Source organism: Macaca thibetana, chromosome X (assembly GCF_024542745.1).
Source record: "Macaca thibetana thibetana isolate TM-01 chromosome X, ASM2454274v1, whole genome shotgun sequence".
Classification (NCBI taxonomy): Eukaryota; Metazoa; Chordata; class Mammalia; order Primates; family Cercopithecidae; genus Macaca; species Macaca thibetana.
Window position 1 is genome coordinate 1,890,062 of NC_065598.1, and position 21,281 is coordinate 1,911,342.

General features: G+C 54.5%; 1 protein-coding gene across 1 annotated transcript; it reads right to left on the reverse strand.

Annotated features, from left to right (window-relative positions):
• Positions 1 to 7,248: 7,248 nt before the first annotated feature.
• On the reverse strand, positions 7,249 to 21,039 carry LOC126946857 (short stature homeobox protein). Its single transcript, XM_050777574.1, has 5 exons — positions 20,757 to 21,039; positions 16,931 to 17,139; positions 10,907 to 10,964; positions 10,697 to 10,785; positions 7,249 to 7,494 (listed from the first exon to the last, which is right to left on the reverse strand). Exons 1-5 carry the CDS (start codon positions 21,037 to 21,039, stop codon positions 7,249 to 7,251), a joined length of 885 nt encoding a protein of 294 aa, XP_050633531.1.
• Positions 21,040 to 21,281: the final 242 nt, after the last annotated feature.

Consider the following 21,281-nt stretch of genomic DNA (forward strand, 5'->3'; position numbering starts at 1 on the left):
TCCAGGAGGCTGAGGCAGGAGAATGGGGTGAACCCGGGAGGCGGAGGTTGCAGTGAGCCGAGATCTGACCACTGCCCTCCAGCCTGGGCCACAGAACAAGACTCCGCCTCAAAAAAAAAAAAAAAAAATTCGTTAATTAATGAAATAAAGTCCACAAGAAGCACCTCTGCTGTGTTCCCAGCACTCTTTTGATTCAAATCAGGGCTTTTTTGTCCTGCTTTTTGCCACCTTCTGGGTGAACGTGGCTGAGAAGCCGGAAGGCACGTTTCGGTAAAGGGTGCCTCTCCCAGTCTGGGGGTGCGGGGGTGGGGGGTGTAGGTCACACCAGGTACCCCCCAGAAATGCACAGAGCACCCCGGGCTGCTGGTACCAGAACAACGCTCTGTTTTTAGCCACGGCCAACGACTCAGGATTTTTTTTTTTTCCCAATCAGTCTGTCCTCAGGGGAGAGTTGACAATTTTTTTTTAACACTGGAATACAAATATTTATAAGTTTATTTATATCTCAGTTTTACAAGATGTACATTCATACCACGGGGCCTGACAAAATACAGTCTGTTGCTACAATGGAACCTTAGGAGCGTGACGGTGTCGCCGAAAAACCTCAGGGTGTTTTATTTTTATTTTATTTTTTCATCCCCATCACCGCCCGCCGACAACATCAGAGGCTGACAAAGGTCAAGACTGTTGGTTTGGGAAACGGCGTGTGATTTTTCTTTTCATGTGAAGCAATCCCTGAAACTATCTGTCGATGTCTACGTAACCCGGACGCGCCCGCTATGTCGTAAATCGTAACGGGCTCCTCGTAAATTGGGGGGGGCGGGAAATAAAGAGGAACAGGTTTCAGAAATATAAAAATAAATGCCAGGCAATGTCAAATTTACACTCCACAGAATTAAAATAGGACATATTTACGAATTTCCAACCCAGGGGGAAAAAAATAAAATAAATAAGAAATCCACATACATCTCAAAGCAAGAAGCAGGGGACGGTTTTTGCCTCCTTCCCACCGGACCTGCAGATACGACGGGCTGAATTCGTGAAACGATCCCCTTTCAATCCATAGCACGTTTCATAGCTTTGAAACCTGATAGTCTCTACATTCCTTCACCGGTTTCTCATTAAATATCAAATTTCCATAAAGCAGTCTACGTGGCATCCCGTCATCCACGTGCGCACGCTCACTAAGCGAATTCTCTTTCATAAATTAGGCACCAGTTTTATTGTTTTCTGTTTTGTTTTGTTTTTAATGTCAAACATGTCCACCTAAAGCCTCTCTCCTCCCCAGACCTCCCAAAGCTGGAAGCAGCAAAAGCAAAATTCTAAAATGTGTGCCGCTGGAGTGGCCGCCGCGCGTCCTCCTCCACGCTGGAGGAGGGAGCTGGACGATTTCTCCTTGTTCTTAGAGAAAAAAAAAAAAAAAAAAAAAGTTAGAAAGGTCAGCATGAAACCTAGAGGTTTTCCTTCCATCCTCACCGGAGCTTGGCACCAACCTGAAATCCGTGTCGGCTTCGTCCGGGTGAAACGCCCACAAGTGTGCCCAGGCTGGACACAGTCCTCAGACGCTCCCGAGTGCTCACGTGGCCGAGAACAGCAGCAAGGCCACAAAACAGACACTCGGGCTTGCGAGGCCCATGTGGGAGCCTGGCTGGGCTTCGGCAGGGTGGACAGACCATTCCTGCGACAGAGCGTCCCTGGACGAGCCAAAAGGCCTCCTTTCCTTACGGGAGCGACGCCAAGCCCGTCGGACCACCGGGTTTGTCACTGGAAACACGGGTGTTGGGTGTGGTCCGTTTCCCCGTCAGTCGCACAGACACACAGACTCTGTCCCACCTTTTTGTTCCCGGTGCTGGAGAACGAGGCCACAGCCACGGGCCCTCTGTCGCCCCTGATTGTTAAATCACACCTGTACCCCCAGCCCACCCCCACCAGACAAGGTGCATTTTGGTAACTCCTGCCAGTTCCCGGGAACAGACCTTTGCAAAGTAGGCACCCGTCAGAGAGGCGACCGGAGAAAGAAAATCCAGTCCCCACATCCAATAAATCCAATCCCTTCTCCTCTGGGTGCTTTGTCGTCAGAGAGAGAGAGAGAGAAAAAAAAAGAGAGAGAGAGAAACGTGGACGTGTCAGAGATAGACATGACCAGAACGCTCACACGAAGAAGGAAGTGCGACCGACACCCTCCACGGACCCTTTGGCCAAGTTTTCGGGGGTGGGGGTGGGGGAAGGAACATACGTATCAGGGCTCAACCCCACATGGCTCAGTTCGGCCACAGCAACGTGTTCCTCTCGACGGGCCGGGGCTCCCGTGGATCTCACAAACCAAACCCTCTCTCTCTCTGAAATCACGTTACGAGGAAATTCAGCCCCCCTTCGCTATCCCGGCGATATTCCTGGCTTTGCCACAGCGAGCTCAGCCGAAAGCCACTGGGAAACCAATGTTGACTTTGAATAGAACCTTGTTTCCAGCAAAAAGCACCGGGAACCGCCAACGTAGGCCCACCCCATAAATTCAACGTCTCACATCCTGTGGGGAGACACACGAGCCATTTCCACACTGAACGTTCAGGCAAACGTGTCCCAGCACTTGGGGAGGCCGAGGCGGGTGGATCGTCTGAGGTCAGGAGATCGAGACCAGCCCGGCCAACATGGCGAAATCCCGTCTCTACTAAAAAATAGAAAAAGTAGCCGGGAGTGGTGGTGCATGTCTGTCATCCCAGCTCCTCGGGAGGCTGAGGCAGGGAAAGTCGCTTGAACCTGGAAGGCAGAGGTTGTGGTGAGCCGAGACTGCACCACTGCACTCCAGCCTGGGCGACAGAGCGAGACTCCGTCAAAGAAAGAAAGAAAGAGAAACAGGGAAGAAAAGGAAGAAAAAAGAAAGAGAAAGAAAGAAAGAAAGAAAGAAAGAAAGAAAGAAAGAAAGAAAGAAAGAAAGAAAGAAAGAAAGAAAGAAAGAAAGAAGGAAGGAAGGAAGGAAGGAAGGAAGGAAGGAAGGAAGGAAGGAAGGAAGGAAGGAAGGAAGGAAGGAAGGAAGGAAGAAAGGAAGGAAGGAAGGAAGGAAGGAAGGAAGGAAGGAAAGAAGGAAGGGGAAGGAAAGAAAGAAAGAAAGGAAGAAAAAGAAAGAAAGAAGAAAGAAAGAAAAAGAAAAAAGAAAGAAAAGGAGGGAGGAAGGAAGAAAGGAAGGAAGGAAAGAAAGAAGAAAAAGAAAGAAATGAAAGAGGAAGGAAGGAAAGAAGAAAAAGAAAGGAAGAAAAGAAAGAGAGAAAGGAAGGAAAGAAAGAAAGAAACAGAAAAAAGAAGGAAGGAAAGAAAGAAGAAAGAGAAAGAAAGAAAGAAAGAGAGAAAGGAAGGAAAGAAAGAAAGAAAAAGAGAGAAAGAGAGAGAGGAAGGAAGGAAAGAAAGAAAAAAGAGGGGAAGGAAAGAAGAATAAGAAAGAAGAAAGAAAGAAAGAAAGAAAGAAAGAGAAAGAAAGAAAGAAAGGAAAGAAAGAAAGAAAAGGGGGAAGGAAGGAAAGAAGAAAAAGAAAGAGAAGGAAAGAAAGAAAGAGAAAGAAAAGAAAGAGGGAAGGGAAGGAAGGAAAGAGGAAAAAGAAAGAAAGAAAAGAAAGAAAGAAAAGAAAGAAAAAAGAAAGAAAGAAAGAAAAGAAAGAAAGAAAGAGAGAGAGAAAGAAAGAAAGAAACAAACAAACAAACAAAGGAAGAGAAAGAAAGAGAAGGAAGGAAGGGAGGGAGGCAGAGGAGAGGGCGTCGGTGGTGAGGACTGGTCACAGTCCAAGCTGAGTTTCTCATTTCCTTCCATCCTGGAGTTTCGGGGAGAAAAAAGAAACCAGCACACGCGTCCCCCTTATCCAGGAGCCACTGATCCAGCCCCACAGAAAGTCACCCAGCTTCTCTCGCAGGAGACAAGCCAAAGACCGCCGGTCTGGACAGACACGAGTGTCCTCCCCGCACCGTTCTGTGGGTTTGCTCTGCTTTGGGGGCCCATTCGTGAGGGGGAAGCTCGGCTCTCTTTCCATATTAAATCAAACCAAAACACGTAGGCCTCCTCCTGGCAGGCCCGGAGGCCCAAGCGTCCCAGCAGGGTGGACGGTGCCTTTTACAAGTTCAGACACAGGCCAGGTGCGGTGGCTCAGGCCTGTCATCCCAGCAGTGTGGGAGGCCGAGGCGGGTGCGTCCCCTGAGGTCAGGAGTTTGAGACCAGCCTGGCCAACACGGCGAAACCCTACAAAAAATACAAAAACAAATTAGCTGGGCCTGGTGGCAGGTGCCTGTAATCCCAGCGAGGCTGAGGCAGGAGAATCTGGTTTGAACCCGGGAGGCGGAGGTTGTGCTGAGCCGAGATCGCACCACTGCCCTCCAGCCTGGGCCACAGAGTGAGACTCCGTCTCTTAAAAAGAAAAGTTCAGATTTTACAGGGACCTGACGTGTGTCTACATCCTCACGGGGAGTGAGTTTTTGTCCGGAGGAAATGATGACAGATGGTTATGTTTCGATTTTTCAAAATTACTCAGCTCTTTTTCGGGGGAAAAAAAAAAAAACCAAAAAAATATCTAGGGCCGTACACCTCTTCCCAACCCCCTTTTCCTGAGGGTTACACACTCCGACGAACGAAAACCTGCTTCCCAAATATTCAAAATGCAATTCCTCTTTTAGATACAAATTTCATCTGAACGATAAAATCCTCTCTCTCGCTTTCTTTTAAATTTCCAGCTTAAAAAAAAAAATGCGTAAAGGAGACAAACTTTCTAATGCCATTAACGTCTGGGAAAAAAAAGAAGTTGCAACTGATTGAAAAATATTTAATTTGCATTCTTTTTTCTCCCTCCCTCTCTCTCTCTCTCTCTCTCATTTTACAGCAGTTCTAACATTTTGAAATAAAAAACGTTGAAAGGGGCCTTTTGGTATGTGTGTAAGGAGTATCCGAAGATAGAAATGAAATGGGTCCAAATGTGTCTACATTTCGTGACGAGATAGAAAGTGTCATGTGGAAGAAAAAAAAAAAAAAAAAGAAGTTTCATTTTTGGTTTTTAGGTTTTTTTTTCAGCCCCACCTCAGGGAGAAGTATCTCAATCAGACGTTAGGAAAGAAAAAACGGCCAAGGTCGAATCCGGAAAGAGGCAAAAGGTGGTTTGGAAATAAGAGACTTGGCCCCCGAACGTTAGTAAAGGTCGAGAGAAGATATCGTTTCTCTCTGGACAGGCCCGGGTGACGGAGGCAAATCAGGCAGATGAAACTTCTGGGAGGTCAGCCAACCCCTTTGCTATGTTCCCAGGAAACCAGTCAGAACATTCTGGATGTTCTTGGTGGAGTCATTTCAAGCAACCGTCCAGTCCATGCCGGCGGTGAGGACAAGTTGCTATCTGCTGTTTATAAAACTATAGGGGGCACGGTGGGAGGCCGAGGCGGGTGGATCACCTGAGGTCAGGAGTTCGAGACCAGCCGGGCCAACACGGTGAAACCCCGTCTCTGCTAAAAATACAAAAAATTAGCCGGGCGTCGGTGGTGTGCACCTGTCATCCCAACTACTTGGAGGGCCCAGGCGGGCAGATCCCCTGAGGTCAGGAGATCGAGACCGGCCTGGCCAACACGGTGAAACCCCATCTCTGCTAAAAACACAAAAAATTAGCCGGGCGTGGGTGGCGGGTGCACCTGTCATCCCAACTACTTGGGGGGGGCTGAGGCAGGAGAATAGCCTGAGGTCAGGAGTTCGAGACCGGCCTGGCCAACACGGTGAAACCCCGTCTCTGCTAAAAACACAAAATAATCAGCCGGGCGTGGGTGGCCTATGGCCGTAGTCCCGGCTACCACTCGGGAGACTGAACCCTGGAGGCGGAGGTTGCAGTGAGCTGAGATGGAGCCAGTGCACTCCAGCCTGGGCTACGAAGCAAGTCTCTGTCTCCAAAACAAACAAACAAACAAACAAACAAAAAAGAAAACAGAAGAAACAAAAGAAGAAACTGGCCAAATGCAGAAGATGGAGTAGAAGAGAAAGACAAAAACCTGGAACCGCCTACGTCTGCAAAAACCTTGAAAGTCTCCGGATCTCTCCCTTAACTTTGACGCTTCCCAACCAGACACAACAGCTCAGGTACCAAACTGATACTCAGGCACTATATCCTCTGCTCCCTTTCGTCCCCTTTAGACACACAAACCCACCCTTGCACCGGGCCCAGGGCGATGTCCACACTCATGATTTGTGCAACGGGACCCCTCGGTGGCCAGGGCGGCCAGCGCTGCGAGAAGAGGCAACGCCTTACGGTTCTTATTCTTATTATTATTTTTTAATCTATTATCTTTATATAGTATTGCACGTCATTCCATGTTATTAAAGTTAATGCTGCTTTAGGATTCCAACCGCGCGTCCGTCTCTCGGGCGAGTCATGACGCGTCTGAATTCTGTAAAACAGCAGAAAAGCAAATCCCAAACAAAAACAAACAAACAAACAAACAAAAAACAAAACGCAGTCAAGTGAGGGAAGCAAATACTGGAAAAAGGTGTCAAGTGGCCCGTTCGAGGGCACCAGGCCTCCCCACTCTTCCCAGTGAGGTGGGACCAGACGTGGTCACCAGCATCAGCATCGTGGTCCTCGGAACGTGGGAGTCACAACGTGGGAGGTTCGAATCTCCCTCCCCTCCCCTTCCAAGTCCCCCCGGTTCACGTCCTCAGCCACACCAGCCACAAAACTGTTCCCTTATTGCTGCCTCTGGGATGCTGGGGGAGGGGGGGGAGGCCGTGGGAGGACAGCCCGGCCCCCTCCGCCTCCTGGGATTCCAAAGTCCACATTCAAATCCACACAGCTCTTGGGACGAAGGAAGGAGTATATGGAGGTAAAGAAAACCGTTGGCAACGAAGACACGCGGCCTTTTCATCGGAGACCAGCCCCGGGATCTTTGCAGGTTCACAGACTCTAGGATCTTCCACACGTTTTGGGTCGTTCACCGCATGCATAGGGTAGAGCAGAGGAAGACGCAGCCAGGCAGGGTTGACCCTTCTCCAGGGTCTCCCAGGACGCACGGGCAGCCTTGGAGAGGCCCGAGCAGGGCGCACGGCCGCTCACGCGCTCCGCCTTCTGCACCGTCTCCGTGAGGGTCGCGCGTGGACGGTCCCGGGAGCCTCCTCCCCGGGCCTCTTGCAGGAGCTCCCGGGGCGCACGGAGCAGCTCCAGGCGGAGTTGAGTGCAGGACGCGCGGTGCAGGCGGGGCGCGCGGAGCCCGGGAGTCCGGGTGCGCTGGGGGCTGCGCGGCGGGGTCAGAGCCCCAAGGCCTCCGCGTGCTTCCGCGCCTTGAGCCGCAGGTCGGCGATGCTGGAGTTTTTGCTGTTGCTCTTGGCGGCGGCGGCGACCACGGCGGCGGCCGAGGCGGACTCGGCCAGCGACGCGATGGGCAGCCCGAAGGGCGGCGGGGGGAACATCAGGTAGGGCGCGTGCGCCGCCAGGTGCGGGTGCAGGTGCGGGTGCGCGTGGGCCACGCCTTCCAGCTGCAGCTGAGCTTGGACCTGCAGGAGCGGACCCGGTGGCGTGAGCGCTCAAGCTGGGGTCTGGGGGGCCTCCCCCGTCCCAACCACCCCCCCGAAATCCACAACGTGCCTCTTCTCCCCTAGGGAGCGTCGCCCCTTCTCCAGCCCTGGAAACCATCCCACACCCGACTGTGCTCCTTCCCCTGGCCCAAGGCTGTGCCGCGTCACCAGATCCCCAAGGCTCTCCCGGGACACCAGGTCCCCAAGCCTCTCCCAGGCCACCGGGTCCCCAAGGCTCTCCCGGGACACCAGGTCCCCAAGCCTCTCTCGGGTCACCAGGTCCCCAAGGCTCTCCAGGGTCACGAGGTCCCCAAGGCTCCCCCAAGCCTCTCCCGGGACGCCAGGCCCCCAAGGCTCTCCCCAGGACACCAGGTCTCCAAGCCTCTCCCAAGACACCAGGTCTCCAACCTCTCCCCAGGGCACCAGGTCCCCAAGGCTCTCCTGGATCACCAGGTCCCCAAGGCTCTGCCGCGTCACCAGGTCCCCAAGGCTCTCCAGGGTCACGAGGTCCCCAAGCCTCTCCCAGGACATCAGGTCCCCAAGCCTCTCCAAGGCTACCAGGTCCCCAAGCCTCTCCCGGGTCACCAGGTCCCCAAGCCTCTCCTGAGCCACCAGGTCCCCAAGGCTCTCCCGGGTCACCAGGTCCCCAAGACTCTCCCCAGGACACCAGGTCCCCAAGGCTCTCCCGGGTCACCAGGTCCCCAAGCCTTTCCAAGGTCACCAGGTCCCCAAGCCTCTCCCGGGACACCAGGTCCCCAAGACTCTCCCAGGACGTCAGGTCCCCAAGGCTCTCCCAAGACACCAGGTCCCCAAGGCTCTCCCGGGTCACCAGGTCCCCAAGCCTTTCCAAGGTCACCAGGTCCCAAAGCCTCTCCCGGGACACCAGGTCCCCAAGCTTCTCCCGGGACGCCAGATCCCCAAGGCTCTCCCGGGACACCAGGTCTCCAAGCCTCTCCAAGGCCACCAGGTCCCCAAGGCTCTCCCGGGACACGAGGTCTCCAAGCCTTTCCAAGGCCACCGGGTCCCCAAGCCTCTCCCAGGACGTCAGGTCCCCAAGCCTCTCCTGGATCACCAGGTCCCCAAGGCTCTCCCGGGTCACCAGGTCCCCAAGCCTCTCCCAGGACGTCAGGTCCCCAAGCCTCTCCCGGGACACCAGGTCCCCAAGCCTCTCCCAGGACACCAGGTCCCCAAGCCTCTCCCGGGTCACCAGGTCCCCAAGCCTCTCCCGAGACACCAGGTCCCCAAGGCTCTCCAGGGTCACGAGGTCCCCAAGGCTCTCCCCAGGACACCAGGTCTCCAAGCCTCTCTCGGGTCACCAGGTCCCCAAGGCTCTCCCGGGACACGAGGTCTCCAAGCCTTTCCGAGGCCACCGGGTCCCCAAGCCTCTCCCAGGACGTCAGGTCCCCAAGGCTCTCCCGGGACACCAGGTCCCCAAGCCTCTCCAAGGCCACCAGGTCCCCAAGCCTCTCCCGGGTCACCAGGTCCCCAAGCCTCTCCCGGGACACCAGGTCCCCAAGGCTCTGCCACGTCACCAGGTCCCCAAGCCTCTCCCGAGACACCAGGTCCCCAAGGCTCTCCAGGGTCACGAGGTCCCCAAGGCTCTCCCGGGTCACCAGATCCCCAAGGCTCTCCCGGGACACCAGGTCCCCAAGGCTCCGGTGCGCAAAGCCAGGCAGGCCTGAGGCCTCCAACGGCCTAATTTCACTGGGTCCTGCCGTCGGCAAGAGACGGTAGAAGAAGTGGGCCCCTTTCCCCCACCTCGAGGCCAAGTCCCAGGAGAGGAGAACCGCGGAGGGATGCGGACCGGTCTCCTTCGGGCCTGAGCCATGGAGAGCTGGATAGCTCGTGGCGACCAGCGCTCGGGGTCCATTTCTGAGTCGTTAATTTATGATTTAGGCTTTTAGACCTTCCACTCCCCACCGCCACCCCCCCCCAAGCCTTTGCACCCTCAGCCAGCAGAGGCTGCGGCCAGACGGGTGGTACCTGCAGCCCTTCGCCAAACACGCGCCCAAATACAAACCCCAGCTGTCCCCTTGGGATCAAACGGTCAAGAACAGAGGCCACGCGTCCGCCCTGCCAGAGCCCCCCAACTCCGTTCCCGCATGGTCCCGATCCCCAGATTAGGGACCGAAGGGGCGCGCAGAGGCGCTGGGCTGCGTTCAGGCAGGGCGCACGTGGGCGCTGCGCTCTCTCGTCCTGGGACCGTGCACCCCTCCTTCCACACAGTTTCCCGCTTCCCCCCATGCCACCCCCACACTAAACCAGAGCAGGGGGCCCCCTTGGGACGCTTGGGTTCCGCGACCGACCCCCCCCCCCCCGGACACTCCCTGAAAGCCGCAAATCCACGCTGGGAACCCAAACTGCTGCTCACTCCAAAGTCAGCGGGGAGCTGAGTAGGGTATGCAGAGCCCGGGCCAGGGGCCAGGGTCCAGGCAGACGCCCCAGACCCTCGGACACTCGGGGGTGGTGGTGAAAAGGGAGTGGATGCGTATCCCATCTCTGGTATCCAGGCGCAGGCATCCCCCACCGTTCTTAACCAGACAGCAAGCCAGGTGCGGGGGGGGGGGGGGGGGGGGGGGGGCCTGACTGAGTGGGACTTGTCACCCCTCTGGTTTTTGTTAAGATTTCCCTTTGGGCTTGTGTGTGTTCACTTTCCCAAAAGGTCTCTGAGTTTTAACAGCCTGATTTTTTTTGTTGTTTTGAGTCGGAGCCCTGGGGTCTCACTCTGTCCCCCAGGCTGGAGTGGAGCGGCGCCATCTCCGCTCACTGCAACCTCCGCCTCCCGGGTTCAAGTGATTCTCGTGCCTCAGCCTCCGAAGTACCTGGGATGACAGGTGCACCCCACGACGCCCGGCTACGTTTTGTGTTTTCAGTAGAGACGCGGTTTCACCGTGTGGGCCAAGGCTGGTCTCGAACTCCTGACCTCAGGTGACCCACCCGCCTCGGCCTCCCAAAGTGCTGGGATGACAGGCCTGAGCCACCGCGCCGGGTCCAGCCTGATTTACTACGTGTCAAGGTGCCTGTAAATACCTCCTTGGAAAAGCCACTGATTTTTTTTTTTTTTTTTTTTTCTGGGGGTCAACTGAGAAGTCTGCAGGGGCAGGGAGGGGCGAGCAAGTAGGGGAAAGGGGAGGGCGTGGCGGGTCCCTGGGGATCTTCAGAGGAAGAAAAACCAAGCTACCTGTTGAAAAGGCATCCTTAAGGCTCCCATGTTCACGTAGGGTGCCACCCGGCAGGCGTCCAGGTGGTTGGCTGTGCCTAAGATGACGCCTGTGGCGAAAGGGAGGAGGCGTCATTGTGGTGGTCCTGGGTGCAGCCAGCACCTCGTTACCCCCCATCCATCCTCAAGCAGGCGCCCCCAGCTCCAGGTCCCCCCAGTCCCAACGCTTACCTTTATGCATCTGATTCTCCTGTTTGCGGCACTTTGCTCTCCGGTTCTGGAACCAAACCTTGTGGGGGAAGCAGAAAGAGATGTGGGACCCTCGGCGCCCAGCCCAGCCTCGCCAGGGACGCCCTTCCTGTGAGGATGAACCAAGCACTTCGCACCTCTGGGAGTCCAGAAGCGACCGATGGGGGTCCCCAGTCCCTCACCGCCCCTCCGTCTCCAACCCTGCATAACTGGCTACCTAGAACTGGAAACTGGGCTTTGCTTTTTTTTTGTATTTTGATTTTTGTTTTTTGTTTTTGAGACAGTCTCGCTCTCTCACCCAGGCTGGAGTGCAGTGGCGCGATCTCAGCTCACTGCAACCTCCACCTCCCGGGTTCAAGCAATTCTCCAGCCTCAGCCTCCCAGATAGATGGGACTACAGGCGCCCGCCACCACGCCAGGCTAATTTTTGTATTTTTAGTAGAGACGGGGTTTTACCATGTTGGCCAGGCTGGTCTCGAACTCCTGACCTCAAGCGATCCACCCACTTCGGCCTCCCAAAGTGCTGGGATGAGAGGCGTGAGCCTGAATCCTGGCCGAGAACTGGAAATTGGGTTTTGTTTTGTTTTTGAGACAGACTCTTGCTGTCTCATCCAGGCTGGAGGGCAGTGGTGTGATCTCGGCTCACTGCAACCTCCACCTCCCCGGTTCAAGCAATTCTCCAGTCTCGGCCTCCCAAATAGCTGGGACTACAGGCATCCGCCACCACGCCAGGCTAATTTTTGTATTTTTAGTAGAGACGGGGTTTTACCACGTTGGCCAGGCTGGTCTCGAACTCCTGACCTCAAGCGATCCACCCACTTCGGCCTCCCAAAGTGCTGGGATGACAGGCGTGAGCCTGAATCCTGGCCTAGAACTGGAAATTGGGTTTTGTTTTTTGTTTTGTTTTTGAGACAGACTCTTGCTGTCTCATCCAGGCTGGAGGGCAGTGGTGCAATCTCGGCTCACTGCAACCTCCACCTCCCCGGTTCAAGCAATTCTCCAGTCTCAGCCTCCCAAATAGCTGGGACTACAGGCATCCGCCACCACGCCCGGCTAATTTTTGTATATTTAGTAGAGATGGGGTTTTACCACGTTGGCCAGGCTGGTCTCGAACTCCTAACCTCAGGTGATTCACCCAACTCAGCCTCCCAAAGTGCTGGGATTACAGGTGTGAGCCTGAATCGCGGCCTAGAACCGGAAATTCGGTTTTGTTTTTGAGATAGACTCTTGCTCTCTCATCCAGGCTGGAGTGCAGCGGTGTAATCTCGCCTCACTGCAACCTCCTCCTCCCAGGTTCAAGCAATTCTCCAGCCTCAGCCTCCCAAATAGCTGGGACTACAGGCACCCGCCACCACGCCAGGCTAATTTTTGTATTTTTAGTAGAGACGGGGTTTTACCATGTTGGCCAGGATGGTCTCGAACTCCTGACCTCAGGCGATCCACCCGCCTCAGCCTCCCAAAGTGCTGGGATGACAGGCGTGAGCCACCCGCACCCGGCCTAGAACTGGAAAATGTTAAGCTCTCCCTGCCCTGCCTAAGTGAGACCCGTCCATTATCACTGATGAACTGAAGTTGAACAAGTGAGTTCTGAGACAGTGGAAGTGGACTCTGGAACTTTCCAGCATTCTGTACACCCTGTAGGAGAACGCGAGTTGCCACCTGCAGACTTTAGCCACCAAGGTAGAGGGGCCACCAGATGGCCAAAGGGCTCCAAATCCAGCCCCTTCTCCAATCTAACTCTGGATACACCAAGCCCAGAAAATATCTTGCCTTCCTCAGCCTCCTTGGGAGCCCTGGGGAGCTGAAGGGGTCCCACTCATATGGCCAACGGTTACGAACATCCCAGAGAGGAACCCCAAGGATAGCAGGCTTTGCCATATAGGGGCGTTCTGTCACTTTGAGGACTTCTGAGTCTTGGGGGAAGCTATGAAGACGTTGAGTGCAACAGAGCCGGGGACCCTCCGGAGGCTGGAGAAATTCTCACAGGTCTCATGTTAATATTTGGGGGCGAATTCCGTCCCCTGTCACCTCCTACAAGCCCCCACCGCTCTCCCAGTATTGACAGTCCCCTCCTCCACAGACAGACCAGCTGGGGAATACAAGGAGTTTAGCCTAGGCCTGGTAATCTGGACGCCTCCCCATCCCCTCCCCCACGGCCACCTTCCTGACAGTCTGAGTCGCTTCATTCCTCCTAACAGGCTTTCTGTGGCAGCTCCACCTGCACCCTGACGGACACGGCAGTCACTGCCCAAGACAAATAATTCACACAGACACTGTTGTGAGCAAAACACGTGCTGGGTCCACAGCCACCACACCCACACTGTGCAGGGCCCCGGGGGGAGCCGGTGCACCTGCACCCGGGAGTCTACACAACGGCCACATGCATTTGGTCTGGAACCCAAGACAGAGCCTCCCGCCCACCTTCCAATGTGGGCCCTCCCGGGGGCTGCAGCGCTCCTAGAAAACTTTATCCTGTGTCCCAGCAAAGTCACATCCTGCCTCATCGCCTCCCCCAAAAAAAGGTCCCGGCCTGCGGCTGAGGCTGAAATTCACAAACAATTGCTCTCTCCCCCTTTCCAAAGCCTGTGTCCAGAGTCACTTCAGACCCCCACCTCCAAGTGACTGCCAGTGTGTCCGTCAATGCTCCCAGTACTCTCCACCTGCCTCGTACACGGTCCGGGAAGCCAGCCGGACCCCCTAAAGCCTCTGGCAGGGCGTTTAAAAAACAAACAAAAAACAGCATCCTACTGAAACAAACAAACAAAAACAGAATCCTACTGAAACAAACAAAAACAAAAACAATCCTACTGAAACAAACACAAACAAACAAACAAAAACAGAATCCTACTGAAACAAACAAACAAAAACAAAATCCTACTGAAACCTGGAAAGCCTCGTTCAACACGGGGAGGGGGGGAAAATAAAAGATGATGAAGAATAAAAGTGATGAATTAGCTGCCGCGTTAAGTGCTAATAAATCAGTCTTGGAGTGATTCACGATCAATTCCAATTAGGCCTGAATATGGTAAGTGAAGTGTGTGACACTGGTTTAGACAGTTATTTCTTCATTAAGGGACCGCTCGCTGATTTTTCCTTCACCCACGCCCGCAACGCGATGTCCTTTTGATTTCCATTACAGACAGTGAATAATGACATTTAATTTAGCTCTGCGCCATAAACCCACAGATATTTGTTGTAATTAAATTACCACCCGCCCCTCGCCGTGGTCTCATAAGTTTCCATTAGAACCCTGACAGCTGGGTGATGTGACTTTGCAGGGGCGACGCTAAAAATAAAAGGTTAATCGGGAACAGCTTCCATCGGATGCTCAATTTATTTACAGCAAATTTCCACCCTAAATGGAAACTCTATCCGCTCACAGCACGGGACGGGCTGTCCTGAAAGAGATTATCCAACAATTCACGAAGAGACGGGATTAAAATCTAGTTCATTTTCTCTCCCTCCCCCGTCCCCGTCCCCTCCACCATCACGACTTCCACGGGACGTCCGTGTTTGAACTAATTGATTTTTATGACGACTCCAAGGCCTGCCCGCCTTTACCCTACGATGATTTTTCCCTGCGGCGAGAGAGAGAGAAAATGATGTCTTTTATCCTATTCCCATGTTTGTTTTTATTATTATTTACCGTCGTTAAATTTTCATGTGACCCCTGAGTCCATATAACCCCCGGCTTCTCCCCCATCTGTCTTTATTTTAGGGCCTTCTCGGGGTCTGTACACACACCCCACCCACCAATTCTCTGCAACTGAACTGAGGTGCGAGTCGGTAATAGACTACGGAAAGAAATAGTGTGGAATTCAATTACAAGTAATTTATTTTTATAGAAACACTACATCAAGGGCCGGGGATGCACTGACGGATCCCAGGCACAACACACACCAGGAGATGACATAAACTTGATGTGTCCCCTTTAGCAAAACTTTAATCTTTTCATTAATTTACACCGGGCCGTCCAATACATCTTCTGAGAGAGGGGTGGACAGCGAGGAAACCCCTCTATTGATACAGCTTCCTTCCCTCACTGAGGCCGCAGACGCCCTGAGAAGGGACACGGTCCTTCCAAATCACCAAAGCATCTCCCTGTCTTGGGCAGTATCTTTTTTTTGGCGGTGGGGGGACTACGGTTCTCAGTCAAGAGGCCTGGGGAGTGTTTATTGAATCCTCAGGATCCCAGGGAGGCCTTTTAAAGGCAGCCACATGGGAAGACGGAGGAGAATCAGGAGCCAAACTATATTTTTTCAGTGAAAGAGCTTGTACAACGCACCGTGCATCAAACACACGTGTATCTTCGTCCGCTCAAGTTTTGTGTCTGAATGGGGTGGCTGGATAACCAATGCCACGGGAAGCGAAGGGAATCAGGGACCAAAACATAAATATATATATATATATTTATATATATGTTATACATGTATTTATATATTTATATATATTTTATATATATATTTATATATAATATATTTATATATATATATATATTTTATATATATAAATATATATATTTTATATTATATATATTATATTTATATATATATATAATATATATATATATATATATATATATATATATATATATATATATATATATATATATATATAAATATATATATTATATATAAATATATATATGTCTGTGTGTGTGTATACGTACATATTTAAATTAAAGATCTTGTAAAACGCTCTGCATCAAATGCGTTTGTACCTTCGTCTCCTAAGCAAAAATCCAGGGAAAGCGATGTTTGAAATGTGTTGATCTCATAACCAATCCTACGGGACTGGGCTTTGAACGGCTGGTGTCTTTGCTTTTGAACGCCTTTGGCTTTGTAATCGGTCTCTCCCTGGTCGGCAATGTTAATTTCATTTATTTTTGAACGGGTTCCCCAGGGTCCGGAGATCCTGACTCACTCTCTCTCTCTCTCTCTCTCTCTCTCTCTCTCTCTCTCTCTCTCTCTCTCTCTCTCGGCCCTTCTGTCCTGCCCAGAACCAGGAGAAAGCACTAGAGGACTTGACCTTCCAGGGGAAGCTGCCCTGTCAGGCAGGGGCTGGAAAAAAAGCCATTTGGAGACTCTCCCACCAGCACCCAGAAAATTAAATTCATACCTTTAACTGAATGTTTACAATGCCCAGGAAACCGCTGCCCGCGAGTCCCTCTGCGCACACCCAAGGCCCCCCCACCCCGCCCCTGGTGCCTGGTCTGATGGGACACCGTGAATTAGCGCGCTCCTTGGGGAGCCCCCGTGCCCCGCTAATGGTCTGCGCTCATCCAGATGCCCAACGTGCTCCTGCGCTCCCCAGAGCCGGAGGGAGGAGGGGAGGGTGTGTAACACAGGACAAGGCTGGAGAGGGGAGGAGGGAGACAGAAACAGCGGGGCTAAAAGAGGAGGAAGGAGAGGACCCTATTTCTGACCGCCTAGGAACAGAGCGCACCCCTCTCCGTTCATCCTACGCAAAAGCCTTTTCAATGCAACCACACGGGAAGACGCGAAGGAATCAGGGGCCAACAGATACATTTTTTTAAATGAAAGATCTTGTAAAACGCTCTGCCTGAAACGTATCTGTAGCTTCCTCTCCTAAAGTAAAACCGAGGGAAAGTTTTCTTTGCATGTGTTGGTTCCCAGAACCAACCCCACGGGAACCGAAGGGAATCAGGGGGCCGATATACGCGTTCGCTGGGTTTGTTTGCACCAAGGACAATCAAATCTATATCATCTATACTATATATATTTATATAGCATATATATTTATCTGTTATTTGTCTAACACATACATGTGTGTATATTTGTTTGCCTTTGGTGCAAACGAATCCAATGAACCCATCCTCCAGGCCTCAGGCGTCTCCAAAAGCCCAGGAACCCCAACCCGCCCCACACCCCAACCTCCCCGCGCTCAGGGAACAGGACGGCGGCCCGGGCGGGCGCAGGTGGCTGTACGCGGGCCCCGTGCGCTCCCGAGGACCAGGCCATGGCTCCGGGCCCCCGGGGTTCCTACCTGCACGCGCGCCTCGGAAAGCCCCAGACGCTGGCTGAGCTCCTCGCGCATGAAGGCGTCGGGGTAATGGGTCTCGTCGAAGAGTCGCTCCAGCTCGTTGAGCTGCTCCAGCGTGAAGTTGGTGCGGCTGCGCCTCTGTTTCAGCTTCGTCTGCCCGTCCTCGTCCTCCGACTTCACGTCCTCGCGCTTCTCTTTGCATTCGTAAATCCCTGCGTGGCGGGCGGAGGGCACAGGGCTGAGGCCGGGAGCGCCTCGCCAAAGGCTCCCCGGGTCCCCTCCGCCCGCGCCCGCCTCCCCCAGCACGGCCCGCGGGGTCCTCCGCGCAGGCAGCGTGGCGCGCAGTGCGGGGCGGTTTTGCGCAACGTGGCGAACCCTTTCGTTCCTCTTTTGGTGGAAAGGGGGGGCCTCGAAAACCAATGCGCATTTACGCAAAATCTGCGTGGGGTCCCCAAGGCAAAAGCCGAGGAGAGAAGACTCGCTTCTTTCCCAACAACCTGGGCTTTGCAGGAACGTCGTTTTCTCGGCCTCATCTCCGAATCGTTTCCTCAATTATCCACTTCGCCGCTGTTGACATAACCTAACCTTTTTTTTTTTTTTTTTTGAAAGTGGGGTGTCAAATCCTATTTTTAAGGGAAAGAATTTGAGGAAGAACTGCAAACGGCGGGGTCCCCGCGCGGGGCGCCCGAGAAGGACACGGGGAGGGCCCGGGGCGAGTGGCAGATTCTAGACCCACGGAGAGACGCCATCGCCACCGCTGTAGCTCAGCGGGGCTGGGGGTCCCTCTGGGATTTGCCGGAGCTGGGAGCCCCTACCCGGAGCCTATTTCTGACCAGCACAGCAGAACCGTATCCGAGTACCCGAATGCAACACCGCGTCTGGGGGTGAACCGTGTGCACCGAAGTCTTTCCTTCCCAGTTACTTACACGCGCGCGGTTGGGCACCCACCCCACGAGGGTGCCAAAAATGGCACTTTCTCGTCTCCAATAACGGTGACCTGTCTGTATTTGCAGGGGGTGGGGGGGGGGGGGGGGAGTCAGAAGGGCTGAAAAGTCAACCCTCAAGCGTTTCCAGGCGAAAAGACTTTCCTTCCCAATTTTTTAGACATTCCGCCCCTGACCAAGCTCCGGGGTTTAAATAAAACGTGTCTCCCTCGCTCCCCTGCAACCCAGGGCTGGTGGAAGTGGCATCTCCAACGGCCCTCTGTTCCTATCTTGGGCCTGCTGGGCACAGATTAAAAGCACCCCACGCCCTAATTCCATGTCCCCTGGTGCCAAGGGTAAGGGGCTGACATTTGGAAATTCAGCCTGGACACAGTTTCCAACAAGCCACTGCGCCCAAGAACCTTGCAAAGCTGACAAATCCAACGTGTCTACAAGGGAACAGGGTAAATGCAAGTACCCTGTTCTGTCTTCCTTCCTTCCACCACCCACGCCAGGGCCCCCCCCCCCCCCCCCCCGAGCTGGATTCAGTCCTAGACACTTATCCCAACACGGAATTCACATTTTCTTTCACCTCCTGAAAGGCACGTGCCTGTAAGAACAGTCCGTTCCTTCCCCCAAGTGAATCGTTTCCTGGAGACGGCCCCGGCTCTCCCTGCTTCCTTTCTCTCAGTCTGAAAACGCCAGGAATGGAGCCCAGCTGACAAATTGGCCTTCAAAGTCCTCAAGCGTGGGCAGGCTTTGCAAAAGCCACGGGATCCCAGGCTCAGCGGGGACGCGCTGTTCCCAAAAACTCTAGGTTCCCACGGGGACCATCTCCCCTGCCCTCCGACCTCCCCTTAACGTGGATCTGATGAAGAAATACCAGGACGGGTTGCAGTCCTGCCCCGGCGGTCTTTCCGCACCCAGCCAAGGGCAAAGGGTAGCGGGGACTCTCTGTGTCTCCTCTCCTGGGGCCCTGGGTCCTTGGCCTGGTCTTTATTTTCCTCTCCCTTTGGAAAGACCTGGAGGATACTTTGCTCTCCCCGGTGCATGGCCAGGGGGAGAAGAGAGAGGAGGCGAGAAGAGGAAATCAGTGTCTGGGAAGGACAGGCAAAAAGCAACGCCACAGAACCGGCCTGCTGCGCACTGCACAGCCTCTTAAATTAAATGCAGGCCCTCCAGTCGCTGCCAGCCTTGGGTCCAGCAAGGCCAACTCTCTCTATATGAATTAAAGCGCTGGGTGCCCCCCGTAGCAGTGTGCAGGGACGACCCCTTAAGATAAGACAGGCCGAGCTCCTGCCTCGTAGACGGTGGGAAACCGGGAACTGCTTTGTAAACCGTAGCCAGCTTTGTGCTTTGACAAAGTCAGGACCTCGGGAAGCAGGATCTGGTCAATCCTACGAGGACAAGGCTGTTTCCCCTAGAACGGTGCCACTCGACACCCAAGATATAGGGTCCGGGAGAGCAAGTAGCCCCCCAGAGTCTCAGGAAGAATTACCTTTGGGGGATGCACCCTCGCACCTTAACTCTGGGTATCAGCCAAAGCCCAGACTCGATTTTCTGCCTCTTTGTACCGGAAACGGGATAGACACTCCTATAGCCGTCTCCAGCTGCGCCTCTGACACAGCTACAGCCCATTTTATTCTTAAGACGTACGGCGCCCAGTCTTTGCACAGCGATCCACAGGTCCAGACCCTCTGCCGGAGCCTCTTACTCCTTGATTTGCAACACGGGGCGATGCGCCCCTGGGGCTTCAGGAAGAACGGCCAGAGGGGAGCCCCGGGGCCCGGTCTGCGCCCCCCGCACAACCGGCTGCGCTCTGACAGCCTTGAGTGAGGACGTGCCGCGAAAACCACCAGCTTCCCCGGGCCCCTCGCGCCCCATCCAGATCCCCGGCCACCTGCGGGCGCCGGAGTGGATTTGATGGATCCAAACAGTTTTCACCAAAGACAAGTCTCGAGGTTCAAAGGAAAATATATATATATATATATATACACACATATATATATATATATATATATGTAGAAAGTGTTCCTTAAAGGACACAGAAGCGAGCTGACCCGGGGCCTTCCCGTCTCCTACCGCGCAGCCTCGAGTCTCCCCGCGATCTGGGGGAGCCGGGCAGGCGCTGAGCGCTGGGAAGGCGCGTGGAGACAGCTCCTCTCTGCGTCTGGGGGACCGTAAATACAAGCCAGGCAGGCAGAGACACAAATCCACATCCTAAGCAATCAGGGCCCCAGGCCGGGCGCGGGAGCTCACGCCTGTCATCCCAGCACTTTGGGAGGCCGAGGCGGGTGGATCATCTGAGATCAGGAGTTCGAGACCAGCCTGGCCAACATGGTGAAACCCCGTCTCTGCTAAAAACACAAAAATGAGCCGGGCGTGGTGGCAGGTGCCTGTCATCCCAGCTACTCCGGAGGCTGAGGCAGGAGAATCGTTTGAACCCGGGAGGCGGAGGTTGCAGTGAGCCGAGATCGCGCCACTGCACTCCAGCCTGGCGACAGAGCGAGACTCTGTCTCAAAAAAAAAAAAAAAAAAGGAAAAACTGAAAAAGAAATCTCAGGCCCTCCGGCCCAGCCTGATCCACCCCAGCCCGGGACCCTCCCGTGTCGGAGTCCACCCCCGCGGCCCCCGCTCCGACCCTCCCTGGGTCCCCCTCTCCCCGACACCTCCCACCCACCACCCCTGGCGGGTCTCCCGGAGCCTTCCCCGCGTCTCCGGCCGGGTCCTCTCCTCCCTTCCTTTCTTTCTTAGGCAAAGCCTGGCTGGCCCGGGCCTTACCCTGGCGATCCGAGCGCCGCCAATGTGCAGAGCGAGGGGCGCGCGCGGGGGGCCGACTCCGTGGCGAGGAGGCGCCGAACCCCAGGAGGGGCCCCCCGGAGCCGCCGGCGCGCAGACGAGCTTACCTTCTGCTACTCTCGCGGGGCCGAATTCTTTCAGTTTCTCCTTGTCATTGTCTACGTGGTCCTTGAACAAATGCACCGGGCAGTGGCCGCCGCCCTCCGCGAGGTCCTGGAGGCTGGAATCCGACGTCCCCAGGTCCCGGGAGCGCGCCAGTCCGCTCTCCAAAACTTCCCGGTACGTAATGGAATCCTTCTTGCCTCCGCCGCCGCCGCCGCCTCCTCCGCCGTTACCGTCCTTGCTTTTCTGGTCAAAAGACTTGGATACAAACGCCGTGAGTTCTTCCATGGCTGGGGGCCGGGGGCTGGCGACGAGCCGGGGCGGGTGGGTGCGCGCGCGTCTCCCCGCGCGCGGAGAGGACGGCCCGGTGCGCGCGGGTGGATCACCACCGCGGTTATTTACGCCTTTCCATTGGAAATCTCACTATTTATACGCGTCGACCTCGCCCAGCCCCCCCCCCCCCCGTGCGCTGCCTGTCTGGTGCAATTACGGGTCTCCGGGCTCCGCGGCGGACGCACAAGCAGAGACGC